Consider the following 21,118-nt stretch of genomic DNA (forward strand, 5'->3'; position numbering starts at 1 on the left):
ATCTAAATCTATTATAAAATAGAAAGTTTATGAAAAACAATTCATCCATGAGAATTTAAGTTTGTTCAAGATGGCTGAATACAGCATTAAGTGTCAGAGTAATACGAAATAATATTGCATGCATGCTAAGAAATCTGGCTTTAGGAAACATTCTTCTCAAGCGCACATGAAACAAGCAATCGTCATGCGTTAGGCTACAAGTCTTAATAAATTCAAGAAGACAGAAATTACATCAAGTATCTGTTCTGAGCACAATGGCATGAAACTAGCCTCTGGTAATAGGAGGAAAATTGGAAATTCACAAACTCGTGGAAATTAAATAACACTCTTGAACAACCAATGGGCAAACAAAAAAGAAAATCTTGAGACAAATGAAAATGGAAACATAACAAACCAAAATGTATGGATGAAGAAAGAGCAGTTGTAAAAGGAAAATATATAGCTATAAATGACTACATCAAGAAAAAAGAGATCTCAAACTAACCTAACGTTATACCTCAAGAAACTAGAAAAAGAATAAACTAAGCCCAAAGCTAGCAGAAGGGAGGAAATAATAAAGATTAGAACAGAAATAAATGAAATAGAGAACAATAGAAAAGTTTCATCAGAAACTAAGAATTGGCTTTGGAAAAGATAAAATTGACAAAGCTTTAGTTTAACTAACCAAGACACAGATAGGACTCAAATAAAATTATAAATTAAAGGAAGACCACAGAAATGCAAAGAATCATGAGACTATATGAGCAATTATCTGCCAACAAACTGGACAACCTGTAAGAAATGGATACATTCCTAGAAACACATAACCCACCAAGCCTGAGTCATGAAGAAATGGAAAATCTGAACAAATCAATAATGGGTGGAGTTCCCATTGTGGCTCAGTGGTAACAAACCCAACTAGTATCCATGAGAATGCAGGTTTGATCCCTGGCCTTGCTTGGTTGGTTAAGTATCCAGTGTTGCTGTGAGCTGTGGTGTAGGTCACAGATGCGGCTTGGATCCTGCATTGCTGTGGCTGTGGCACAGGCCAGCAGCTGCAACTCCAATTTGACCTCTGGTGGGAACTTCCATATGCCACAGGTGCGGCCCTAAAAAGAAAAAACAAAAAAAAAGAAAGAAAGAGGGAGTTCCCTTTGTGGCTCAGCAGGTTAAGAACCCAACTATTATCCATGAGGATGTAAACTCAATCCCAGCCTCCCTCAGTGGGTTAAGGATCTGGCATTACCACAGGCTGCAGTGTAGGTCATAGGTGTGGCTCAGCTCCTGCATTGTTGTGGCTATGGCGTAGGCCACAGCTGGAGCTCTGATTCAACCCCTAGCCTGGGAACTTCCATATGGCACAGGTGGTGCTGCAAATAAAAAAAGAAAGAAACAAAGGGAATTACAGTAGACTAGTCCATCCTCAGAAAAAAGAAAGCAATATGAAATATTTATTAAAATTATGGTTTCTAAGTTTTAAAAAAGTCTGGCTTTTTCAAAGAGGCCATCAGAAATCATGAAAAGATTCTTTTTTTTCTTATTTATTTATTCATCATGAAAGGATTCTAAGCGGTGGGAGTAATGTGGCCAGTTTACATTTTAGAAAGATAGGTCTGTCAGTGTGGACAGAGGGTTGGAAGGATAGTTATGATGAGAAAAGACCATAGCGACAGGCAGAGAAGCAGAGAATAAAGGATGGTGGGCTAGAACATAACTGGTAGGAAATGACAGAAACAAAGTTAAGAACTCTTTCAGAGATGGAATTGGGGACCTCGGGCACCTCCCTAACTGCTAACACCCAACTCTGGATATGGTTGCCTATCTTCCAAATTAGACTGGTCAGTCGGTATCCTCCATCCACTGACATCTTTAATCTGAAACGAAGCCAATCAGGTCCACAGGAGCTCCCCTGATTCTACAGACACAAGCAGGAAGATATTTTATAAAACCGTTTATTTAATGAGCAGCAGCCCAACTGGCAGCCCTACCTCCCCACCTAACACATACACACAAAAGGGAGCACATGTAAAGGTGTCATCCATCCCCAGGCAAAAGTGCAGAGAAGAGGCAGGGGGGGCCCACTGCATATACCAAGCTCTCACAACACTCCTTTCACTGTCCCTGCTCAGTCAAGATGACTTGGCCTGAAATTGTTTTAAGATTTTTCTGTTCTTTGCAACATTATGGAAAATTACCAACATTCACAAGGTGACAAACTGTTAAGAATAAGACTATTTTGGAATTCCCTTGTGGATTAGTGGGTTAAGGATCCAGCATTGTCACTGCAGTGGCTCAGGTTGCTGCTGTGGTACAGGTTCAGTCTTTGGCCTGGGAACTTCCACATGCCACAGGGCATGGCCAAAAAAAAAAAAAAAAGGACTGTTTTGTTTTCCTTTTTTAATTTAGGCTCTTGTTAGCAATACATTAGCATCCTTAATAGGGAAAAACAACCATTTATAAGGTAATTCAAAACCAATCATTTAAGAAAATAATACAGTGTACAACAACTACCAGGGAAAATAGGTCCTCTCATTTGATCCTATTGGCAAGGCCAGGTTTATCCCAAACTTTGACTCTGTCCTGAATGGATGATGAGACATTCAAGTAAAAGGTAAGGAGTTATAAGTGTGAGATTCTGAGGGATTCTGCCTCAACAGAAGTTCAGGAGCAGCCACAGTTCTCCAGTTTACTCCAATGTTGTGATGTTTTCTAGGACAAACACACAGTTGCCTTTTAAGGAGTTCTGACAATTCATCGGCCTTAGGATTCAGGTCTTATAAAACATTCTTCCCATATTAAAAAAGACTGTCCCTCAGGAGTAAGTTTTTCATCGCTTCTCCAGCTTCTTATACTTGGCTTCTGCAGGAGGGAGAGGGAGAGAAAGTTATATCTTTTAAAATTGGCTCTTACAAAGATACTTTTTAGTTAGCATTTCTAGGCAAATTCCAAAATGTAGATATTTTTAAACAATCTAATAATTTCAGTCTTCCTAGCTGTCCAAATTGTATCCAAATTACAGGCATACCACAAAGGTTAACCATCATAGTAGCTAAAGACAGATATTTGTGTATCTGTCCAATTATGATCAGTGTGCACAACTTAAGGAGTCAAATATACACACACAGAACTGAGAACTTGTGTTAACAAGTTCCCTAAGTTCTAACCTTGTCACCAGTACCTGCTCAGAGGCTCCACCAGGATTAAGCAGGTCTACTGGCACTTGAACCACTAGGTGCCTTTCAAAGCACAGGAAATTGCCTCTCAAGCCTCTATCCCAGGTACCCTCTGGGAGCCAGACTAGAACTCTCAAGAGTATATGTTTCACCTTTTATCCTCTTATTCATATCCCTCACTCTAGGAAAAACAATTCTGAAAGACACAGAAATTTAAAATACTATCAAAAAATCTCTTAATGTTATCGATTCCCTTTTTCCTCAAAAACTTGAAAGCATCTGGTACAATGCCTTCACCATTAGTAAATTTAGTTGTAGTCATCATTCAGTGAATTTAACTGTGGACAAGGAAATTATTAACTACCACCCATGTCAAATCTCAGTCTGCTACAAACCAATCTCTTGACTGTACATTGTCAATAACTGTCAATGGTAAAAATAAAATAATCTGTAAAATATATCTAGGTTAAAAACAACTGCATTATTATTTATTTTTTTATGGCTGCACCTATAGTATGTGTAAGTTTCCAGGCCAGGGATTGAACCTGTGCCACAGCAGCAATCCAAGTCACAGCAGTGACAATGCTGGATCCTTGACCAATAGGCTGCCAAGGAACTCTCTCAACTATTCTGTTTTGTTTTGTTTTTGTTTTGTCTTTTTAGGGCTGCACCTGCAGCACATGAAGGTTCCCGGGCTAGGGGTCGAATTGGAGCTGTGGCTTCCAGCCTACACCATAGCCACAAAGCCAGATCTGAGCCGCATCTGCAACCTACACCACAACTCACAGCAATGCCCGCTCCTCAACCCACTGAGCGAGGCCAGGGATCAAACCTTTTTCCTCATGGATGCTAGTCAGATTCATCTCTGATGAGCCATGAAAGGAACTCCTATTCTGTTTTTTTTAAGACATATATCTGCATTATTAAAGATGTTTTTAGCCTGCTGAACCACATTTAAGAGCTAGAGCTTTGTAGTCAATCAGACCTAGTTTGGAATATGGCTCTTCCATATACTAGCTTTGTGTCCTTAAGCAAATTATAACCCCTTCAACCAGTTTCCTCTTCTATAGAATGGGGATAAAAATCATGTACTTACCTCACAGATTAAAGGATAAAACGATAAAAAAACATAATAGATGCAAAGAACTAAGAACGGTGCCTGATATATTGCTAAGTACTCAGGAAACGTTATTTTATTACCAATACGAATAAAAAGTTACTCTCAAGAGGTTTTGTGAAGATTAAAAGAGACACTGTACGCACACCATAAACGTTACCTACCATATTAGATAAGGTCATATTGGCAGGAGGGTACTTTTATCAAATCAAAACAGAAGTAAAAATGGTTACCCAGTTTTTTTGAATACGCATCCAACTTGTAGGCTGCCTGCTCAAGAGCTGCTACCTGCTCCTCAATTACATTGATCTGATCCAGATAAGGCTGCAGTCCAGCATCTTTAAAAACAAAGATAGACCACGGGTTTATCTGGCATCAACAAGGAGTGCAGAAAAGAGTGGAAAGTAAGAACGCTAGTGTCTCTCCAGCTCTGCCTTAGACAGAGTAGGTGGAGTGACATGATTTTGATCACCAGCAGGGCAATGCCTTAGAAGACTGGTAGAGTTAGCTTATCAGGCACAACTGTGACCTAGACAAAGTTATATCTCTCTTATCTACCAGTTTTCTTCTTTTAAATTCCTGCTCCTCAAGTAATCTTTCCAGACCAAGAAAGAGAGTTCAAAAGATAGGGAACAGAAATGCAAGTCGATGTAAAAATATACTCTACCAGTCTAAAGTAGCATTTTGCCATTTATAGATGTTCTGGCTTTCTGCTACCGAGTAGTCCTTTATGGATTTCATTGGTTTTGTTTTTCGTTTTGTCTTTTGAAGGCCGCACCGCAGCACACGTAGGTTCCCAGACTAGGGGTCGAATTGGAGCTGTAGCCGCCAGCCTACACCACAGCCACAGCAACTCAGTCTGTGACCTACACCACAGCTCACAGCAACGCGGGATCCTTAACCCACTGATTGAAGCCAGGGATCTAACCCACGTCCTCATGGATGCTAGTCAAGTTCATTAACCACTGAGCCACGAGGGGAACCCCTGGATTTCATTGTTAAATTAATTCGCTAGAATCTGGCCACCTTTCCTTTGCCCCATTTTTCCAGGAATATACTGATCAAATCAAGATTCAGAAGTAAAAATAGGAGTTCCCGTTATGGTGCAGTGGTTAACGAATCCGACTAGGAACCATGAGGTTTCGGGTTCGGTCCCTGGCCTTGCTCAGTGGGTTAACGATCCGGCGTTGCCGTGAGCTGTGGTGCAGGTTGCAGACGCGGCTCGGATCCCACATTGCTGTGGCTCTGATGTAGGCTGGTTGCTACGGCTCCAATTCGACCCCTAGCCTGGGAATCTCCATATGCAGCGGGAGCAGCCCAAGAAATAGCAAAAAGACAAAAAAAAAAGAAGAGGTAAAAATAGCCACACCAGCAAAGCACACTAATGCTCAGAATGAAAAAAAATTCATCCTTTTTTTTTTTTTGTCTCTTTGCCTTTTCTAGGGCCACATACGCAGCATATGGAGGTTTCCAGGCCAGGGGTCGATTCGGAGCTGTAGCCGCCGGCCTACACCAGAGCCACAGCAATGCGGGATCCAAACTGTGTCTGCAACCTACACCACAGCTCACGGCAATGCCGGATCCTTAACCCACTGAGCAAGGGCAGGGATCAAACCTGCAACCTCATGGTTTCCAGTCAGATTCATTAACCACTGAGCCATGACGAGAACTCCAGAAAAAATTCATCCTAACTTTGTAATTCACTTTTAGAAAATGAGCTCTCTGGGGACAGGGGCCATATTCCCTTCCCTTCTCCACTTCCCTAAGCACAAAAAAACATTAAATACAAATACATTTAATTGTAAAAATTATTACTTACACTTCTGGTTTAAGTCCTTTAAGTTTCTACTTATGTTTATAGCAATATCTTTCATTTCAAGATACTTCAAACTGGTAAGCTTATTCATATTTTCCAGGAGCTTATAGTCTTCACTGGTGGCTTTAAAACAAACAGAAGATGTGATGCCTTTAAGATGTGTTTATATCATTGGAATGTGGAATTAACTACTAAATAGTAGTTCAAGGCAGGACCTGGGGAATGTCAAAGAAAGGGGCCCTCCCTCCTTTTTTTTTCTTTTTTTTTTTTTTTTTTTGGCTACACCCTCAGCATAAAAAAATTCCCAGGCCAGGGATCAAACCCATGCCATGGCAGTTACCGATGCCACAGCAGTAAAAACACCCAATCCTTTAACCAGTAGGCTACCAGGGAACTCCAAGCAGGCCACTTTTGATCTATGACATTTATACTCAGCCTGTGGACTATGAATATCTAAGTAGAAACTCAGGCAACAATCAGCAAACTACTTAAACCAAATAAAATCCAGAAGTTCAGGATCTTAGTTAGAAAGGGAAATGATAAACTCAAGTACCAAGAAAAAGGAAATGAAACAGTCCTGGTACCTCTACAACATGAAAACATACAGTTTGGCAGACTGCAGCATAAATACATATATATCAAAATATATATATAAAATCAACTAGGAACTCAACACATCTTAGTAACTCATTTATTACTTGATTCAACATTGCATTTTTTTTTTTTTCTTTTTAGGGCTGCACCTGCAGCACATGGAAGTTCTCAGGCTAGGGGTCAAATCAGAGCTATAGCCTGCCTGACTAAGCCACAGCCACAGCAATGAGAGATCTGAGCCTTCTCTGCAACCTACACCACAGCTCATGGCAACACCAGATTCCCAATCCACTGAGTGAGGCCAGGGATCAAACCCTCGTCCTCATGGATACTAGTTGGGTTCGTTATCACTGAGCCACAACAGGAACTCCCAACATTGCATTTTATGCACTGACTTTTTCAAACCATTTGCCTGCTTCTCACATCCTCATTTCCCTTCCCAATCCCTATACAAAGCAAATAGCCCCTACTCCAACTTTCCCAAAAGCCAAGTCTACTGACATCAACTGCCTGTCAGATACTACGGAGGTCCAGGAGGATAGTAACTGAGAAAAAGCCATAGATTTGGTGGTTAGGAGCTGATAGTTAAGGGGTATGATGGTCTTGGGGCATGTAATTTCTCTGAATGGTGGGAGCAGAGACCAGACCGGAAGGGTTTACATGAGTGAATGGTGACAAGGAGGAAGCAGTGAATGTAGGCTACTCTTTCGAAAGGGTTAGCTGTGACGCTCCTTTGCTTTACTGAGCAAATGATGTGGGGTGTCAAATAGAGTGCTTTGGGGCTGGAGGAAACCTGAATATGTTTCTAGATAGAGAGGAAGGTGCCGGGATAGAGTGTGGAAAAGCAAGGGAAAGGAAATGATGAAGAGAGGCCCTAATGAGGTAGAAGGATTTGGGACCAAGAGCACAGCAGGAGGAGTTGTCTTGGCAAGAATAGGAATACGTTTACCTCTTGAGAAGACACTAAGGCACAGAGAAATCTAGAAGTGAGGCAAAAAGACAGGCAGTTGATGTCAGTAGACTTGGGCTTCTTTGTTACCCATTCATGACCTCCCCAAACTTGCAACAGGATTGTTTCAGGGTGTGTGGGTTTAGGGAGGGAGCCACAGACTGATGCTGCTAAGGCACCTCACAGGTCTACCTGCTCCAAACCCCAGCTCCAGCAAGTGGTGCCCGGCACTACCCGAATCAACCCAGTTCCCGCCTCACCCGTCAGTTCCCCAGTCAGGTAAGTTGCCATTTTAGAGAACATGTCCCGGCAGAGCTCATTGATGTCAGCCTCAGCGGGCTCCTTTGCTTCCTCAGCAGTCTCCACCGCGGCATCATCTGGATCAAAGGAGAATGAGTAAGGGCCCCGCCCTACACCCGGTCCTAATCCAGCCGAAGCAGGCTCTCCCCACACACCTCCACTTGTCCTTCCATCACAGCGGCTCCATTCTCCATGTACCATAATTTCAGGTACCTCGCCTCGTCCTTGCCCCACCTGACATGCCAACTCTGCTCCCTTGCACTGACCTCAGTTCACACTCGATCCCGCGGCCGAAGCTTCTCATTCGCCCTGACAGAACAAACACACGCACACACAGAAGCGCCTCTCCGACCTGCCTGCTCCCGTCAGGTGAGCTCCGGGATTCCAGGTCCGTACCCGGAGCCTCAGCCCTTTCACAGGACACTTCCTCCCCATTCACTCCACATACCTCGAACGGGCTCCTCTCGGTGAGCCCCGGGAACCCCCTCTGCCGCCGCCGCCATGCCCTGCAGGAGTTGCTTCCGGTTCTCGGGTGCCTGCGCATGCGTGCCGGGCGTGCCCCGCCCTCCCTGCCCTGGGTTCGTTGCCCTGGGATCCCGAGCCTCTGGGCTAAATTGTACCGCAGGTGAAAGGGTAATGAGCAGTAAGAGAATGTAAGCTTAGGGCGTAAACACTAAGCCGAAATTGAGACTAAAAAAGGCTTTCGTGAGTCAATCCGTAGTCAAGAGCCCGACGTGTGAAACAAAGGATGCGCCCAATCCTGTGGCCACTGGCGGAGGGATCACTAACTAGTCTAGGAAGACCCAAGACCTAATGGGGTGGATCGAGCCCAGAGTGGCCTGCTGGCTGAAGTGACGGAGACGAGTCAGCCCCTACGCAGAGAATCCTTACCCAGCTGGTTTTAGTGGCTGAAAGACTGACTGCTCAGGAAATCCATGCTTCTGAAGATAGTCTTATCCAGGGAAACCTGTAGGCATGATCCCTGAGCCGAAATACTCTCTCTTCCAATGTCCCAGATTAACGTCAACTCGTTGGACTTTTTTTCTCAAACTGCAGGCTGGCACCCACTTCTCTTCAGTTGATACAGCCTTTCTTGAAGAAAGCTGAGATAACTTTTCTAGGGCTGAGGATATACTCTGGTTATCTTGATTGCATTCAGCTGTTGACAAGACTCTTGAATGTACAGAGTATATTTGATAGGATGGGAGAACTCCTGTATTTGACAGAAGCAGGTGAAAGGAATTGATGAAAAAAAGAGACTGAGAAGCAATGGAAGGTGCAAAATGAGGGAGGGATAGAGGTCACAAGGGAAGAGAGAAGAGATATATAGCAGCTCTTGGGATACAGCCCTATACCCTGAAATCTTTGTGTGGGGGGGTTTGTCTTATCCCTAGTTATCCTCCATCGGCATTCTCCCACGACCCACACCCTAAAGCATGTGCGGGCACACAAACACACACACATACCCCTTACTCTCTTCCCTCTGAGGACCAGGTCTCCTTAGGCCACTGTCTCCACTCTCTCTAATGATACAGTCACAGTGCCAACCATTTCAAACCATTCCTATGAGCCAGAAATTTGTATTTCAGGACCCCTGGGACAGCCCATCTTCTTCACGATGTCACCGCCCAGCAGGGATGAGCTTTCTCCAGCCCAAGTACAAGGATGGCTCACAGTTCCAGCCCCTCTTCTTCCCCCTGCATTCCCAGAAACAAGTGCAAAGTCTTAGTTTTCCTAAGGATTTTTATTGATAAGCAACAGGTTTGTGACGTGTCCCCACATTGTCCTATGGAAGGACAGAGTCAGCTCCCCCACATTTCATCCAAAGATCTCAGAATCCTGAGGTTATTTCTTTGCTGGATTCTCCTCATGCTCCATCTCTGTCCTGGTTTACAGCCCCCTCGGTGTTCAGTAGCATGCACGGAGGCAGGCTCTTTCACTGAGCCTTCGTGGACTTTGTTGGGGAAGGCTGGGGGAGGTTATCGCTCCAGAGCCTCGGCAACACTGTAGTCTTCCCATGGAGAAAGTCTCCTCTCCTCTCTGGCTCCCCCTTCTCTTTCACAGGGAAACCCTATGAGGAAGACACGAACCTCAAGGGTGCAGCAGCCCATCTCCAGATGTACAGAGGAAAAGACTCATTGGCAAGTAGGATGCCATCTAGATACAGCTATTCTCTTAGCTGTATTTTTTTCACAAAGCATGTCTATCCAGATCTTAGAAAAGTCATTACCCTCCCTTTCTTTACTTCTTCTTCTTCTTTTTTTTTAATCATCACAACAGAGCTCAGAGCACAGGGAGTGAGAGGCCCAGTGGGAACTATTTCAAAGAGCTACACAGCTACACACAGAAACACAGCTCAAAAGGCCAGGCACAGGGTGGGCCTCTGCAGCAGCAGTGGTGGGACCTGTTGCCCTAGAAGCGTAGGGCATGTGCCAAGGGGGCTTCTGGGGAGGCAGTGAGAGAGGAGCCTGCTGTCTGATGCTTTAGGACCCCTCCCCCACCACCTTCCTGCCTGCCCTGGAGTTCCCAGGGGTCTGGAGTCACGGATGTGGCTGCCTGCAGCTGCTCCCAAATGCTTTCTTCCCCCTGTTAGAAGAAAAAGAGACAGGTCACTTGAAGGAGGAGTTTGTGTCCCACTTTCCTTGTACTTGGATCTGTTTCTCCAACCCCAGACCATCTCCTAGAGACCAAGGCAGCCCTCAGGCCAGAGCAACCAACCTCAGGTCTTCCCTCCACCTCCCACCTCCCACCTTGGCTGATACAGTGACTAGCGCAAACGTGGGAGCCTGAAAACATTGGTCTTTCAAAAATGTTTTGCCTCTACCCACTGAGTGGAAAAGATGGTAGAGTCCAGCCGTGCGGAGCCAAAAAGGAGCCCAATAAAGGACCACTCACCATGCCTGGAGAGGGAGCCAGCTGCCCCCTCCTCTCCAGCATCTTCAGCTTTGAGCCCACGGCATCAACCTGGGACATGACTCCTTCGAGGACAGTCTCCAGCTGCAAAACTCTCCTTGTGAGCCTGTGCAGGATTTGCGAGAGACCAAGGGGGCAGAAATATGTGTCTGGAGGGCTAGGTTTCCAGGGGTAGGGGGTACAGAACAGTGTGTTTCTGGATGGGAACAAGGAAGGTAAGGTCCAGCCTTGTAGGGAGAATTAAAGGGGGGCAGGGTTTTCCCTGGGATAAGACAGGGAATTGGAAGGTTGTGGAAAAAAACTCAAGGTCAGATATCATAAACACAGTCAGCCCTGGAGCTGCACGTACATGTAGAATTCTTCTCCTGAAATCCAGCCACCTGCTTTGGCGGTCTCTGGACTCAGCTCGCCTGGTGGGTTACTCTCAATGGACCGGCCCAGGTTCTCAATCTCAGTGTCGAGGGCCACCTGCTCAGAAAGTCAGAGGTCAGAGAGCAGAAGATCTAGGAAGCCATCAGCTCTTCTCCATCACCTGTTCTAGTGGGCTATCAGGACAAGGTCTTGGGCTCCAGTTCTTGCTATTCCCCTTCCCTCTCAAACTCTGGAGACAACTGAATCAGAGTGGTGGTGCTGGACACAAAGCTGGCCTAACCTTTGGGAGAGAATCACCTCCCCAAGGAACAAAACGCAAGCTCCTTGAAGCACAGATGAATAAGGTGCTCAGTAGAAGCCAATTCCATTTGAGAGAGGAGGGGCAGAGTCCTGGCACTGTTCCTTTTGCCTTTGGACTTTTGGTCTACCCTGGATAGGGATGGAGCAGATAGAGCAGGGGAAGCTAAGGACTGGGGTTTGAGAACCCCAAGAAGAAGGCAAGTACTCAGAAGGAATCATCAGGGATTCTTGGGAAACTGGTCCTTTTCTTCCTAAGACTGGGTTTTTAGAGCAATGGTGATCAACCCGGGCCATGCACCGGCGTCACCTGGGGAGCTTTAAAAAGGACTTGATGGCTTGGCCCCAACTCCCCAGAGATTCTGGTCTAGAGTGTGTCCTGAACATGAGGATTTTTAGAAGCCCTCCTGGCTGTTCTATGGTGCAATAGTTAGAACTCTCTGTTCTAGAGAGTTCTTTCCCACCCATTTATCAGAGGATTTTCAGCTTGGGTTTGTGATCCAGGTGTGCTGGCAGGGGAGGGTGAGCAGTTTCCTTACAGCCTCTCCACCCGCCAGTTGGGCTCACCCTCTTCTCCTCCAGATCCTGTTGCATTTGTTCCTGCTCCTTCTCATCTAGAATGCGATTCCCATCTTGGTCAAACCTGGTAAAGGCAGCTGTGAGCTCCATGATCTCATGCTCTGTGTGTCCCAGCCTGAGGAGAACAGGGTGATGAAATGAATTCTGACCGGCCATCCTGTGATCTCCCCACTCTTTTTTGCCACACTCTAACAAGAGTCTTGCTCTCTAGGGAAGGAGGGGGCCACATTGGAAAGCCAGGGTCTCCAAGGTCTAGCAATTTGACACCCCCAAGAAATAGCCTGAGGAGTTCCCATTGTGGCTCAGTGGTAATGAACCTAACTAGTATCTTTGAGGATGTAGATTCAATCCCTGGCCTCACTCAGAAGGTTAAGAATCCAGCATTTCTATGCCCGTGGTGTAGGCTGGCAGCTGTAGCCTGGGAACACCTAGCCAGGGAACTTCCATATGCCATGGGGGAGGCTCTAAAAAGCAAAAAAACAAACAAACGAAAAAAGCCTATAAACCAAGCTCAAAGGTCCACAGTCCAAGATCAGAGGTTTATAGGCAAAGGGGGCATGGTTGAGGTTCAAGGACCTATAGACCAATATCAGAGAAGGCTGTCTCTCTGGTTGCTCACTCCCTCAAAGTATTAGTGAAGTCCTCAAACTGGATTTCCTGCTTCCCACTCTGAAGGACCTTCTGCACATCTGAAACCCGCTCCTTCCTCAGACGCAGCCTCAGCAGGGTCTTGTTGTAGCCCTGGAGGGGGAAAGGAAACAGGCACCAGTTCCCACAGTCTCTTCATCTCTTGCCCCCACCCCCACCCCCACCCACAGGGTGACAGGATCCCAGGGATAAGTCAAAGGCATGCAAGGGCACAGGCCCCTAACCAGTCAGGTGCAGAGCAGGACACAGAGCCTCGGACCTGGGCCCCAATGCAGATGTGCAACTCAAAGAGACTGAATAGTCACCTGTTTCAGGAGATCAGAAAGCTGTAGCTCATCCTTCTGTCCAGCCAACTCCTCTTTGACCTCTGAATATGTGTCATTGATGATGGCCAGGAACATGTTCTAGAGGATAAGACAGGGACCTGGGTCCTCACTCCCAGACCCATTAACAACAATGCGCCCACTCACCATATAACGTCCCAGACACATGTTCTACAAGGGCAAATGTTTTCAAACCCAACTCTGCAGCCCACTAATCCCCACATCTCAGAGACCCCAGAGGCCAGCCTTTCAGCACAATTCTATTATGGGTGGGTCACGCCCCCTCATCAACCTGGTGTCTCCACTCAATTGCTGCAGTAACCTGACCACAAATCCCAACATAGGCCATAGTCCTGCTCCATATAAGGGTCCACCAATCACTGCAGCCAGAAACTTTTCAAGGTCAAAGTAAAATTGTGCTCTCTTTACCATCTAGCTCTAATCCATCTCTGTATCCCCATCCACTGATCAAATACAGAAACCTGCTGGAGTTTCTAATGAAAACAAATCGTATCTTTCATGGCTGGCAGGGAAAGAGAGCAACACAAAGCAGCAGTAGGAGAAACAGTGATTCCCAGAGGAAGGGGAGTCTTAGAGAATAGTCAGAGAAGCTTCCAGGGGCAATCCCTTCTCATGAGGCACTCTTCCTTCTCTTTCCATCCTTGGAGGATGAGCATTTGATTTTAGTGAGGGAGCCTGCAGATTCCCTTATACTCTGCAAACTGCCTAACTGTGCTGACCACACAGGAGCCAGCTCTCAGAAGATCCAGAAGCTCTTCCCTTCTCCACCTCTCCATCCTTGATTTGAGAAACCCATCATAACCATGAGTGCAGAACATGGAATGGGGGAAAAACCCTACCCTGCAGCCCATCCACAACTCTACCCTTCAGGTTCCCCAATCCCCACCCTCACCAGGAGCACAAAGAAGACGAAGAAGACGTAGGTGACAAAGTAGGCAGGTCCCAGGATGCGGTTGGCATTGTCGATAGCATTGTAGTCAAAGTCCCCGAGGATGATCCGGAACTGAGTGAAGCTGAAAGACCAGGGTCTGGGCTTCACCCACAGCCCAACCATAACCCTGACCCCATCCCACTTTCTTCCTTACTGCTCTTCGGTGAACTCAGACCCCTCACCGCACCTCCAACCCAATCTGATAGAGACATAACGAGGTGCAGAAATACTGAGAATATACATCAAGGCTTCTGGAGACTCACACTGATGCTTTAAGCACAGACACCACCCCCACACAAATACCCAACTGCCTCAAGGATACATACACCCATAAAGCTGGAGGGTGAGGGGCCAGGGAGGAGTGAAGGGGGCGGAACACCCACATGCACTTGATGAAAGTGCTAAAGTTTTCCACTTGGGTCCCGAAAAGCAGGTAGCCCAACTGGGCATAGGCGAAAAACACGATGAAGAACATGACAGCAAAGCCCAGGATATCCTTGGCACAGCGGGCCAGTGTGGAGGAGAGCTGGGTCATGGTCTTGTTGAAGCTGATGTACTTGAATATCTGGAAGGGCCATGTTGAACCAAGTGGTAAAAGAAGAAAAGAGAAAAGCTTTGAATAGTCTAGGAGCCTACGGAGGCCATAGGAGTTGCCAGACCAGACAAGGAAAATGAGACAAGTACTGAGGAAGGGAGAATGGATGCCCTGAGGCATTCCTGGGGTGAGGAGTCCCAGGGTACCTTGATCCAGGCAAAGAAGAGGTTGACGGCATTCATGTTGTTGTACTGTGTCTGCCAGAAGGCAAGGAACTCGAAGTCAGCATATGTGTTTGGCTGCTGTAGGAGCTTCCCTATCAGCCGATTCACCTCGAGAGTTCGGAATATGTGGAAGCCCACAGCCGTAACGGAGAGCTGTCATCACAGGGGTCAGGGTGTCAAAGAGTCAAGAGGATCTCAAGGGATGTTCAACAATAGGGTCCCAGGGGAGAGCTGGGGTGGGTAAGACAGGTGGGGAAAAAAATCGTATCCTTCCCTACTGAGTTGTTGACTATCTCAGGTTCAAAGGGAACAGGATAGGATGATTGGGGAATCTCTTAAAGTCCAAGAGAAAGCTTTGGGGCTATTAGTCAATTTGTAGGTTGTAAAGGAGGGGATGGAGTCAGACAATTTTATTTCCCCCCTACTTCCCAGCCTTTGTCAGAAATTAACGTGTCCTGTTAATAGGAAGGAAACAAAGAAAGAGGCAGAAAGTGTTACCAGAAGAGGAGAGAAAAGGTAGGAGTTTCAAGGGGACAGGTCATAGAGGCAAGGGACAGAAGGGGAACATAATATCAAGTACATAAATAAAAGAGCAGGGCCTGGATCACAGGTCAGAGGGAGGGGAATATGAAGACAGGATTTTTCCAGGGCTGAGCCAAGGGGACATCAGCCTTTGGCTTAAGGAGCTGCTACGGTGATTTGACCAGAAGTCGCAAGGAGGACTTGGGACTTCAAAGGAAGAACTTGAGCCCCTATCAGGGTGGATCCCCCTCCACCTCCCATTATGTCCCAAGTCAAAGGTATCTGTTCCTCACCAAGATGACCACCAGGTCTAGAATGTTCCAGATGCTGCAGAGGTAATGAAGCCGGTGGATGTGAAGCTCCAGGATCTCCTCTACCACATAGTAGAAGATGAAGATGCAGAAGATGATCTCACAGCCAATGATGAAGAAGTCCCAGTTGCTGACATAGCGGATCAGCTTAACTGTGCGAATCTGCCAAGATGGGATGGCACCTCCTGTAGCTGGAAACTCCACCACCAGCCTGTGGGAGGAGGGAGAGAGGTCTGATGGGGCCTGGACTGGGATGGTTCCTCCCGTCCCCACCCCTGCCTACCACTACCACAGGGTACAAGTTTAGGAAAGGGTCTCCAACAGAGGAGAAGGGAACAAGGAACTGCGGATGGAGGGAAGGCAGGGAAAAGGGACACACCTCAGAACACAGAAAAGATTGATGTTGGCATTGTAGACCGAGAAGTCGACGAAGACCACCCGAGTGCCCCTGTCCAGCCACAGGCCCTCCTGAAGGTCCCGGAGTGCCTCTGCACTGGCCTGTCGAGATCCTGGAAAGTCCAGGTAGTAGCCACCTCCACTGTAGCTTGTGAGCCGACCCCAGTGAGAGGAGCCCCCCAACTCATCCTGCGAGTGGTATGTCCATCTGTCATGGAAGAAGCCATCTGAGCAGAGAGGTCTGAGCCAGGTCCCAAAGCTGGTCTCTCAAGGCAGCTTATGATTATCTGGGCTTTACAGTTTCATATATATTCTGTGTATGTATCATATATAATATCTGTTTTACATATATTATCTTGTTTAATATACCTTTAAGAAGGGAGGGAAAATGTTATCCACATTTTTTTTTAATTTTTTTATTTTTTGTGTTTTTGCCTTTTCTTGGGCTGCTCCCGTGGTATATGGAGTTTCCCAGGCTAGGGGTCTAATTGGAGCTGTAGCCACCAGCCTACACCAGAGCCACAGCAACGAGGGATCCGAGCCGCCTCTGCAACCTACACCACAGCTCAAGGCAACACCAGAACCGTAACTCACTGAGTGAGGTCAGGGATCAAACCCGCAACCTCATGGTTCCTACTCAGGTTCATTAACCCCCGAGCCACGACGGGAACTCCTATACACATTTTAGAGACAAGGAAACTAAAAGTAAAACCAAGATGTCTGAGATAATCTTGAGTGCCCCCAAGACTCTTTAGGCTCAATGGAAGTGGTTCCCAAACTTTGGATGGTGTCAGGCTCAGAGGGGCAAGCCCTGTGACGGGTGGTAGGGGGACTCACTCACGCTGTGCCATTGAAGAGCCCAAAGGGGAGCTGCTCTTCCTTGTCTGGAGAGTAGACATCGTAGCAGCTCAAAATGTCCTCGCGGAAGTCCTCATGCACCACGCAGGAGTCATTGCGGACCCTCAGCTGACGCAACCTTGGAACTCCCAGTAGCAGGTTCTCATAGTAGATGAAGGAGTGGGAGCCATGCCCCAGGCTCTGGTTGTTGTACCATTTGGTCCAATACAAACTGTCCAGAAGTGGGCCCTGGGCAAACTAGATCACAAGCTAGGTTGGGTCTGACCCAGCCTCATCTTGACCCCTAGCCTGAGAATGACCTTTTCCCACACTCTCTGACTCTGGTCTGCTTCTGTTGACTCTTCAGCTGACCCATGAACCTTGGCCAGATCTTGACCTGATGTGGTCTTACTCTTTTTGTTTGTTTTTTGGTCACGCCCATGTCCTGTGGAAGTTGTTGGGCCAGGGATCAAACTCATGCCACAGTAGTGACCCAACCCACACCAGTGACAATCCTGGATCCTTAATCTGTTGTGCCACAGGAGAACTCTGGCCTTACCTTTTTTTGTTTTTTGTTTGTTTGTTTGTCTTTTTCTATGGCTGCACCTGCGGCATATGGAGGTTCTCAGGCTAGGGGGTCTAATCGGAGCTGTAGCCGCCGGCCTATATCATAGCCACAGCAACGCGGGATCCAAGCTGCATCTGCGACCTACACCACAGCTCACTGCAACGCCAGATCCTTAACCCACTGAGCGAGGCTAGAGAGGGAACCCGCCACCTCATGGTTCCTAGTCAGATTCATTAACCACTGAGCCATGACGGGAATTCCAAGACCTTACTCTTTATTTAAAATACATTTTGAAGATCTGGCTTACTCAATATTAGTTTAACTACTGACTTATCTCTCTGATTATCATCCTGATCACTAACCTCTCACCACCTGAACTCTATGTGACCTATTAATTCTTGCCCGGCCCTTTGACCCAGCCCAATTCTGGAAGGACCTGGCCTCTGGATATGGCCTTATCCATTTCGGAACCCTGGCCTGTAGCCTCAGGCTGTAGGCCAACGAGAAGTAGAGGGGAGAAGTAGGGGTGATCTCATACTCACATCCCAGAAGTCCGCCATGCTGCCGATGGTTTGGAAGGAGACACCAGTGTCCGACGGGGTATGTAAGAAGAGCTCAGACATGACTTTGGTGTAGTAATAGGCACTGGAGCTTGTCATTCCATAGGTCACTAGAAACCAACCCAAGAGGCTGTGTCCCAAATACTGTTCCCGTCTCCATTATCCAGAGGAGACAGGGAAGCCATTGCTCTGGGACCAGAGATACTACCTCGTGGGGACCTATCCCCTAGAGTTGGCATAGGAGGCTGACAGTGCCACTGAGAAAACCAGGGAATGGAGTAGTGAAGAGTTGTGGTTACAGGGGCTCCTCCTCTTCTTCTAACTCCTCTCAGAAAGACTGAACTCCGCTCAGTAATTGCCTCTTGGCATTGTCATTCTGAATAGTCACTTTTCTCTTTTTGAACCAGCTTAATTCCTGCTTCCCAGAACAAAGAAATTTCTACCTTCTGCATGAGGTAGGGCTTCCTTTTATTTGCCCTATATCTATGCCCTTGGGAAAGTGCCTCCAAATTCTAGAGTACACCAGGGCCTTGGCCAAAACCTTGGAATGGAGATGTGGTCTCCGGTACCTTAGTCAGTGCCTCTTGCAACCATGGAAGTAGGATGCTGGCCCTGGTGCATCCTGAGAGAGGGACTCAGAGTATCCTCAGATCAAAAATAAGGTGGCCTTTGTCCTGAAGAACTAGATCTCCCCCCAACCACCCTAACACACATCCAGTCTAAAGTGGGGCTGTCAAGGGAAGCTTTAAGTTTTTCTGATTAAAAGGCATAATTTGAAGAGTATAAGCCATTAACTCTATAGATTTCCCCTCAATTTGGATTTGTCTGATGTTTTCTTCTGTTTAAATTCAGGGTATGCATTTTGGTCAGGAATACCAAAGAAGTAAGATTGTGTCCTTTTCAGTATATCTTATTGGGAGGCACAAATTGTCTCATTGTATCATTACTGGTGATGTCAATTTTTTTTTTTTTTTTTTTTTTTTTTGTCTAATGGGGGCCATACCCTTAGCATATGGAGATTCCCAGGCTAGGGGTCTAATGGGAGCTGTTGCCACCAGCCAACGCCACAGCCACAGCAACGAGGGATCAGAGCTGCGTCTGCAACCTACACCACAGCTCATGGCAACGCCGGATCCTTAACCCACTGAGTGAGGCCAGGGATCGAACCTGCAACCTCATGGTTCCTAGTTGGATTCGTTTCCGCTGCGCCATGACGGGAACTCCAGGTGATGTCAATTTTGATCTCGTTAAGGCAGTGTCTTCCAGCTTTCTTCAATATATAATTATTTTTTTTCTCTTTGTAATCAATACATCTTTTGTGAGAAAATACTTTGAAACTATGCAGATACCCTGTTAATCATTAGTCTTTCATCTACTACTTTTAATGTCCACTGATGACTTTTGCCTGATCATTACTGTTAGGTTGTCAAGCTGTGATTTTTCTCATTCCACATTCCTTCTGCATTTATTAGTTGGCATTCTCTTCAAGAAGAGTTTCCCTTCTTCCTCATTCATTTCTTCATTTATGCGTATCAATATGAACGGATGGATCCTTGTCTTTTCTTTAAAATCTCTATAATTCTATCAAGTTTTTAATAATGTCTACATGTTATGAGTTGTTATTTAATTTTTTAACCAGGTCATGAAAGAAAAAGGAGTTCTCCTAAAATACTAAAAAATTGTTCTAGATTGAGACTAAAGAAACGTGCAAACTAAATGCAATGTGTGCATCTAGTTAGGAGATTATCCTGCACCATAATTTTTTTTTCTTTTGCTATACAGGCTATTAGTGGAATAATTAGTAAAACTGTAATAAGGTCTGTTCATTGGAGGATAGTACTGGGTCATTGATTTCCTGACATTGATCATTTCCTTGATTTTAGAAAATACACATTAAAGTATTTAGGAGTAATAGGGCATTATGTCTGCAATTTACTCTTTGTTGTTGTTGTTGTTGTTGTTTCTTTTTGGGGGGCCACACCCATGGCATATGGAGGTTCCCAGGCTAGGGGTCTAATCAGAGCTGCAGTTGCTGCCTACACCACAATCACAGCAACACCAGATCTGAGCCGCGTCTTCGACCTACACCACAGCTCACACAACACTGGATCCTTAACCCACTCAGTGAGGCCAGGGATTGAACCTGCAACCTCATGGTTTCCACTGTGCCACAATGGGAACTCCTGTCTGCAATTTACTTTTAAACACTTTTTTTTTTTTTTGTCTTTTTGTCTTTTGTTGTTGTTGTTGTTGCTATTTCTTGGGCCGCTCCCGCGGCATATGGAGGTTCCCAGGCTAGGGGTTGAATCGGAGCTGTAGCCACCGGCCTACGCCAGAGCTACAGCAACTCGGGATCCGAGCCGCGTCTGCAACCTACACCACAGCTCACGGCAACGCCGGATCCTTAACCCACTGAGCAAGGGCAGGGACCAAACCCGCAACCTCATGGTTCCTAGTCGGATTCGTTAACCACTGCGCCACGACGGGAACTCCTTAAACAGTTTTTTGTGTGTGCATGTGTAGAGAAAGAGGAAGGCAGAGAGAATGACAAAGGAAAAGTAAATGTGGTAAAATACTTATATTTGGGAAATCTGGCTGAAATGTATGTAAGAACTCTCTGTATTATCTTTGTAACTTTTCTGTATATCTGTAATTATGACAAAAATTTAAGGTAGGATTTGTCAGCCTCTTGTGTGCAATTCCCTTGAAGAATTTTCATTTCCAAATCTTTCACCACTCCGTCTGGAAAGGGAATGCCTTGTGGTAGACTGAAGTTTCATCTCCATCCTTAGGGGAGAGGATAATGAGTGGTCCCAGATTAGGCACGAGAAGAGATGGGATTGAGATGGCAGAACAGAAGGACTGGAGCTCAACTTCTCTCCTAACAACAAAATTTACAGCCAAGTGCTGAGCAATCTTCAACCAAATGGACCGGAAACTTTCAAAAAGATATCCTACCCCAGAAGACAAAGAGGAGGCCATATCAAGAGGTAGGAGGGGGCTATTATGTGATATAAGCAACCCCATACCTCCCGGGTGGGAAGCCCCACAGACTGGAAAGTAACTGTTTCATAGAGACTCACCTACAGGAGGGAGAGTTCTGAGCCCCACATCAAACTCCCACATGTGGGGATCTGGCATTGGGAGAAAGAG

General features: G+C 46.2%; 2 protein-coding genes across 9 annotated transcripts in view; both read right to left on the reverse strand.

Annotated features, from left to right (window-relative positions):
• Positions 1–1,915: 1,915 nt before the first annotated feature.
• BLOC1S2 (biogenesis of lysosomal organelles complex 1 subunit 2) lies at positions 1,916–8,450 on the reverse strand. Of its 2 annotated transcripts, XM_001929529.6 has the most exons (5): positions 8,377–8,450; positions 7,889–8,005; positions 6,089–6,208; positions 4,503–4,607; positions 1,916–2,838 (listed from the first exon to the last, which is right to left on the reverse strand). In XM_001929529.6, exons 1-5 carry the CDS (start codon positions 8,429–8,431, stop codon positions 2,807–2,809), a joined length of 429 nt encoding a protein of 142 aa, XP_001929564.3. In that variant the 5' UTR covers positions 8,432–8,450; the 3' UTR covers positions 1,916–2,806. The 2 variants fall into 2 exon arrangements, 1 of the variants encoding a protein (XP_001929564.3); XR_014826756.1 differs by lacking the exon at positions 1,916–2,838 and having other exon boundaries at positions 4,503–5,433; positions 5,892–6,208.
• Positions 8,451–9,653: 1,203 nt separating this feature from the next.
• Positions 9,654–21,118, reverse strand: part of PKD2L1 (polycystin 2 like 1, transient receptor potential cation channel) — a 187,292-nt gene continuing 175,827 nt past the window's right edge. For 3 of the 7 annotated variants that reach the window (XM_084995148.1, XM_084995149.1, XM_084995151.1), the window contains 13 exons: positions 17,948–18,075; positions 16,842–17,095; positions 15,984–16,208; positions 15,587–15,815; positions 14,754–14,924; positions 14,396–14,577; positions 13,974–14,094; positions 13,043–13,141; positions 12,709–12,830; positions 12,078–12,204; positions 11,191–11,309; positions 10,824–10,947; positions 10,186–10,514 (listed from right to left, as the gene is read on the reverse strand). In XM_084995148.1, the coding sequence (XP_084851274.1) occupies positions 10,341–10,514; positions 10,824–10,947; positions 11,191–11,309; positions 12,078–12,204; positions 12,709–12,830; positions 13,043–13,141; positions 13,974–14,094; positions 14,396–14,577; positions 14,754–14,924; positions 15,587–15,815; positions 15,984–16,208; positions 16,842–17,095; positions 17,948–18,075 (2,075 nt within the window). In that variant the 3' untranslated portion in view covers positions 10,186–10,340. Of the gene's footprint in view, positions 10,515–10,823; positions 10,948–11,190; positions 11,310–12,077; positions 12,205–12,708; positions 12,831–13,042; positions 13,142–13,973; positions 14,095–14,395; positions 14,578–14,753; positions 14,925–15,586; positions 15,816–15,983; positions 16,209–16,841; positions 17,096–17,947; positions 18,076–21,118 lie in introns of all 7 variants that reach the window. The other 4 variants (XM_084995150.1, XM_001927121.5, XR_014826750.1 and 1 more) reach the window with 3 other exon arrangements.

The sequence above is a fragment of the Sus scrofa genome, chromosome 14, assembly GCF_054392235.1.
Source record: "Sus scrofa isolate SSC_HxYL_T2T_F1_AM1 chromosome 14, Sscrofa_HxYL_maternal_Yorkshire_Landrace_v2.0, whole genome shotgun sequence".
Lineage (NCBI taxonomy): Eukaryota > Metazoa > Chordata > Mammalia > Artiodactyla > Suidae > Sus > Sus scrofa.

Coding starts and splice junctions, on each gene's coding strand:
- BLOC1S2 (XM_001929529.6), bottom strand. CDS start 8,431: ATGGCGGCGGCGGCAGAGGGGGTTCCCGGGGCTCACCGAGAGGAGCCC. Junction 8,006..8,376: donor CCGAGAGGAGCCCGTTCGAG/GTATGTGGAGTG, acceptor CCTTTGATCCAG/ATGATGCCGCGGTGGAGACT. Junction 4,608..6,088: donor AAAGGACTTAAACCAGAAGT/GTAAGTAATAAT, acceptor TTGTTTTTAAAG/ATGCTGGACTGCAGCCTTAT.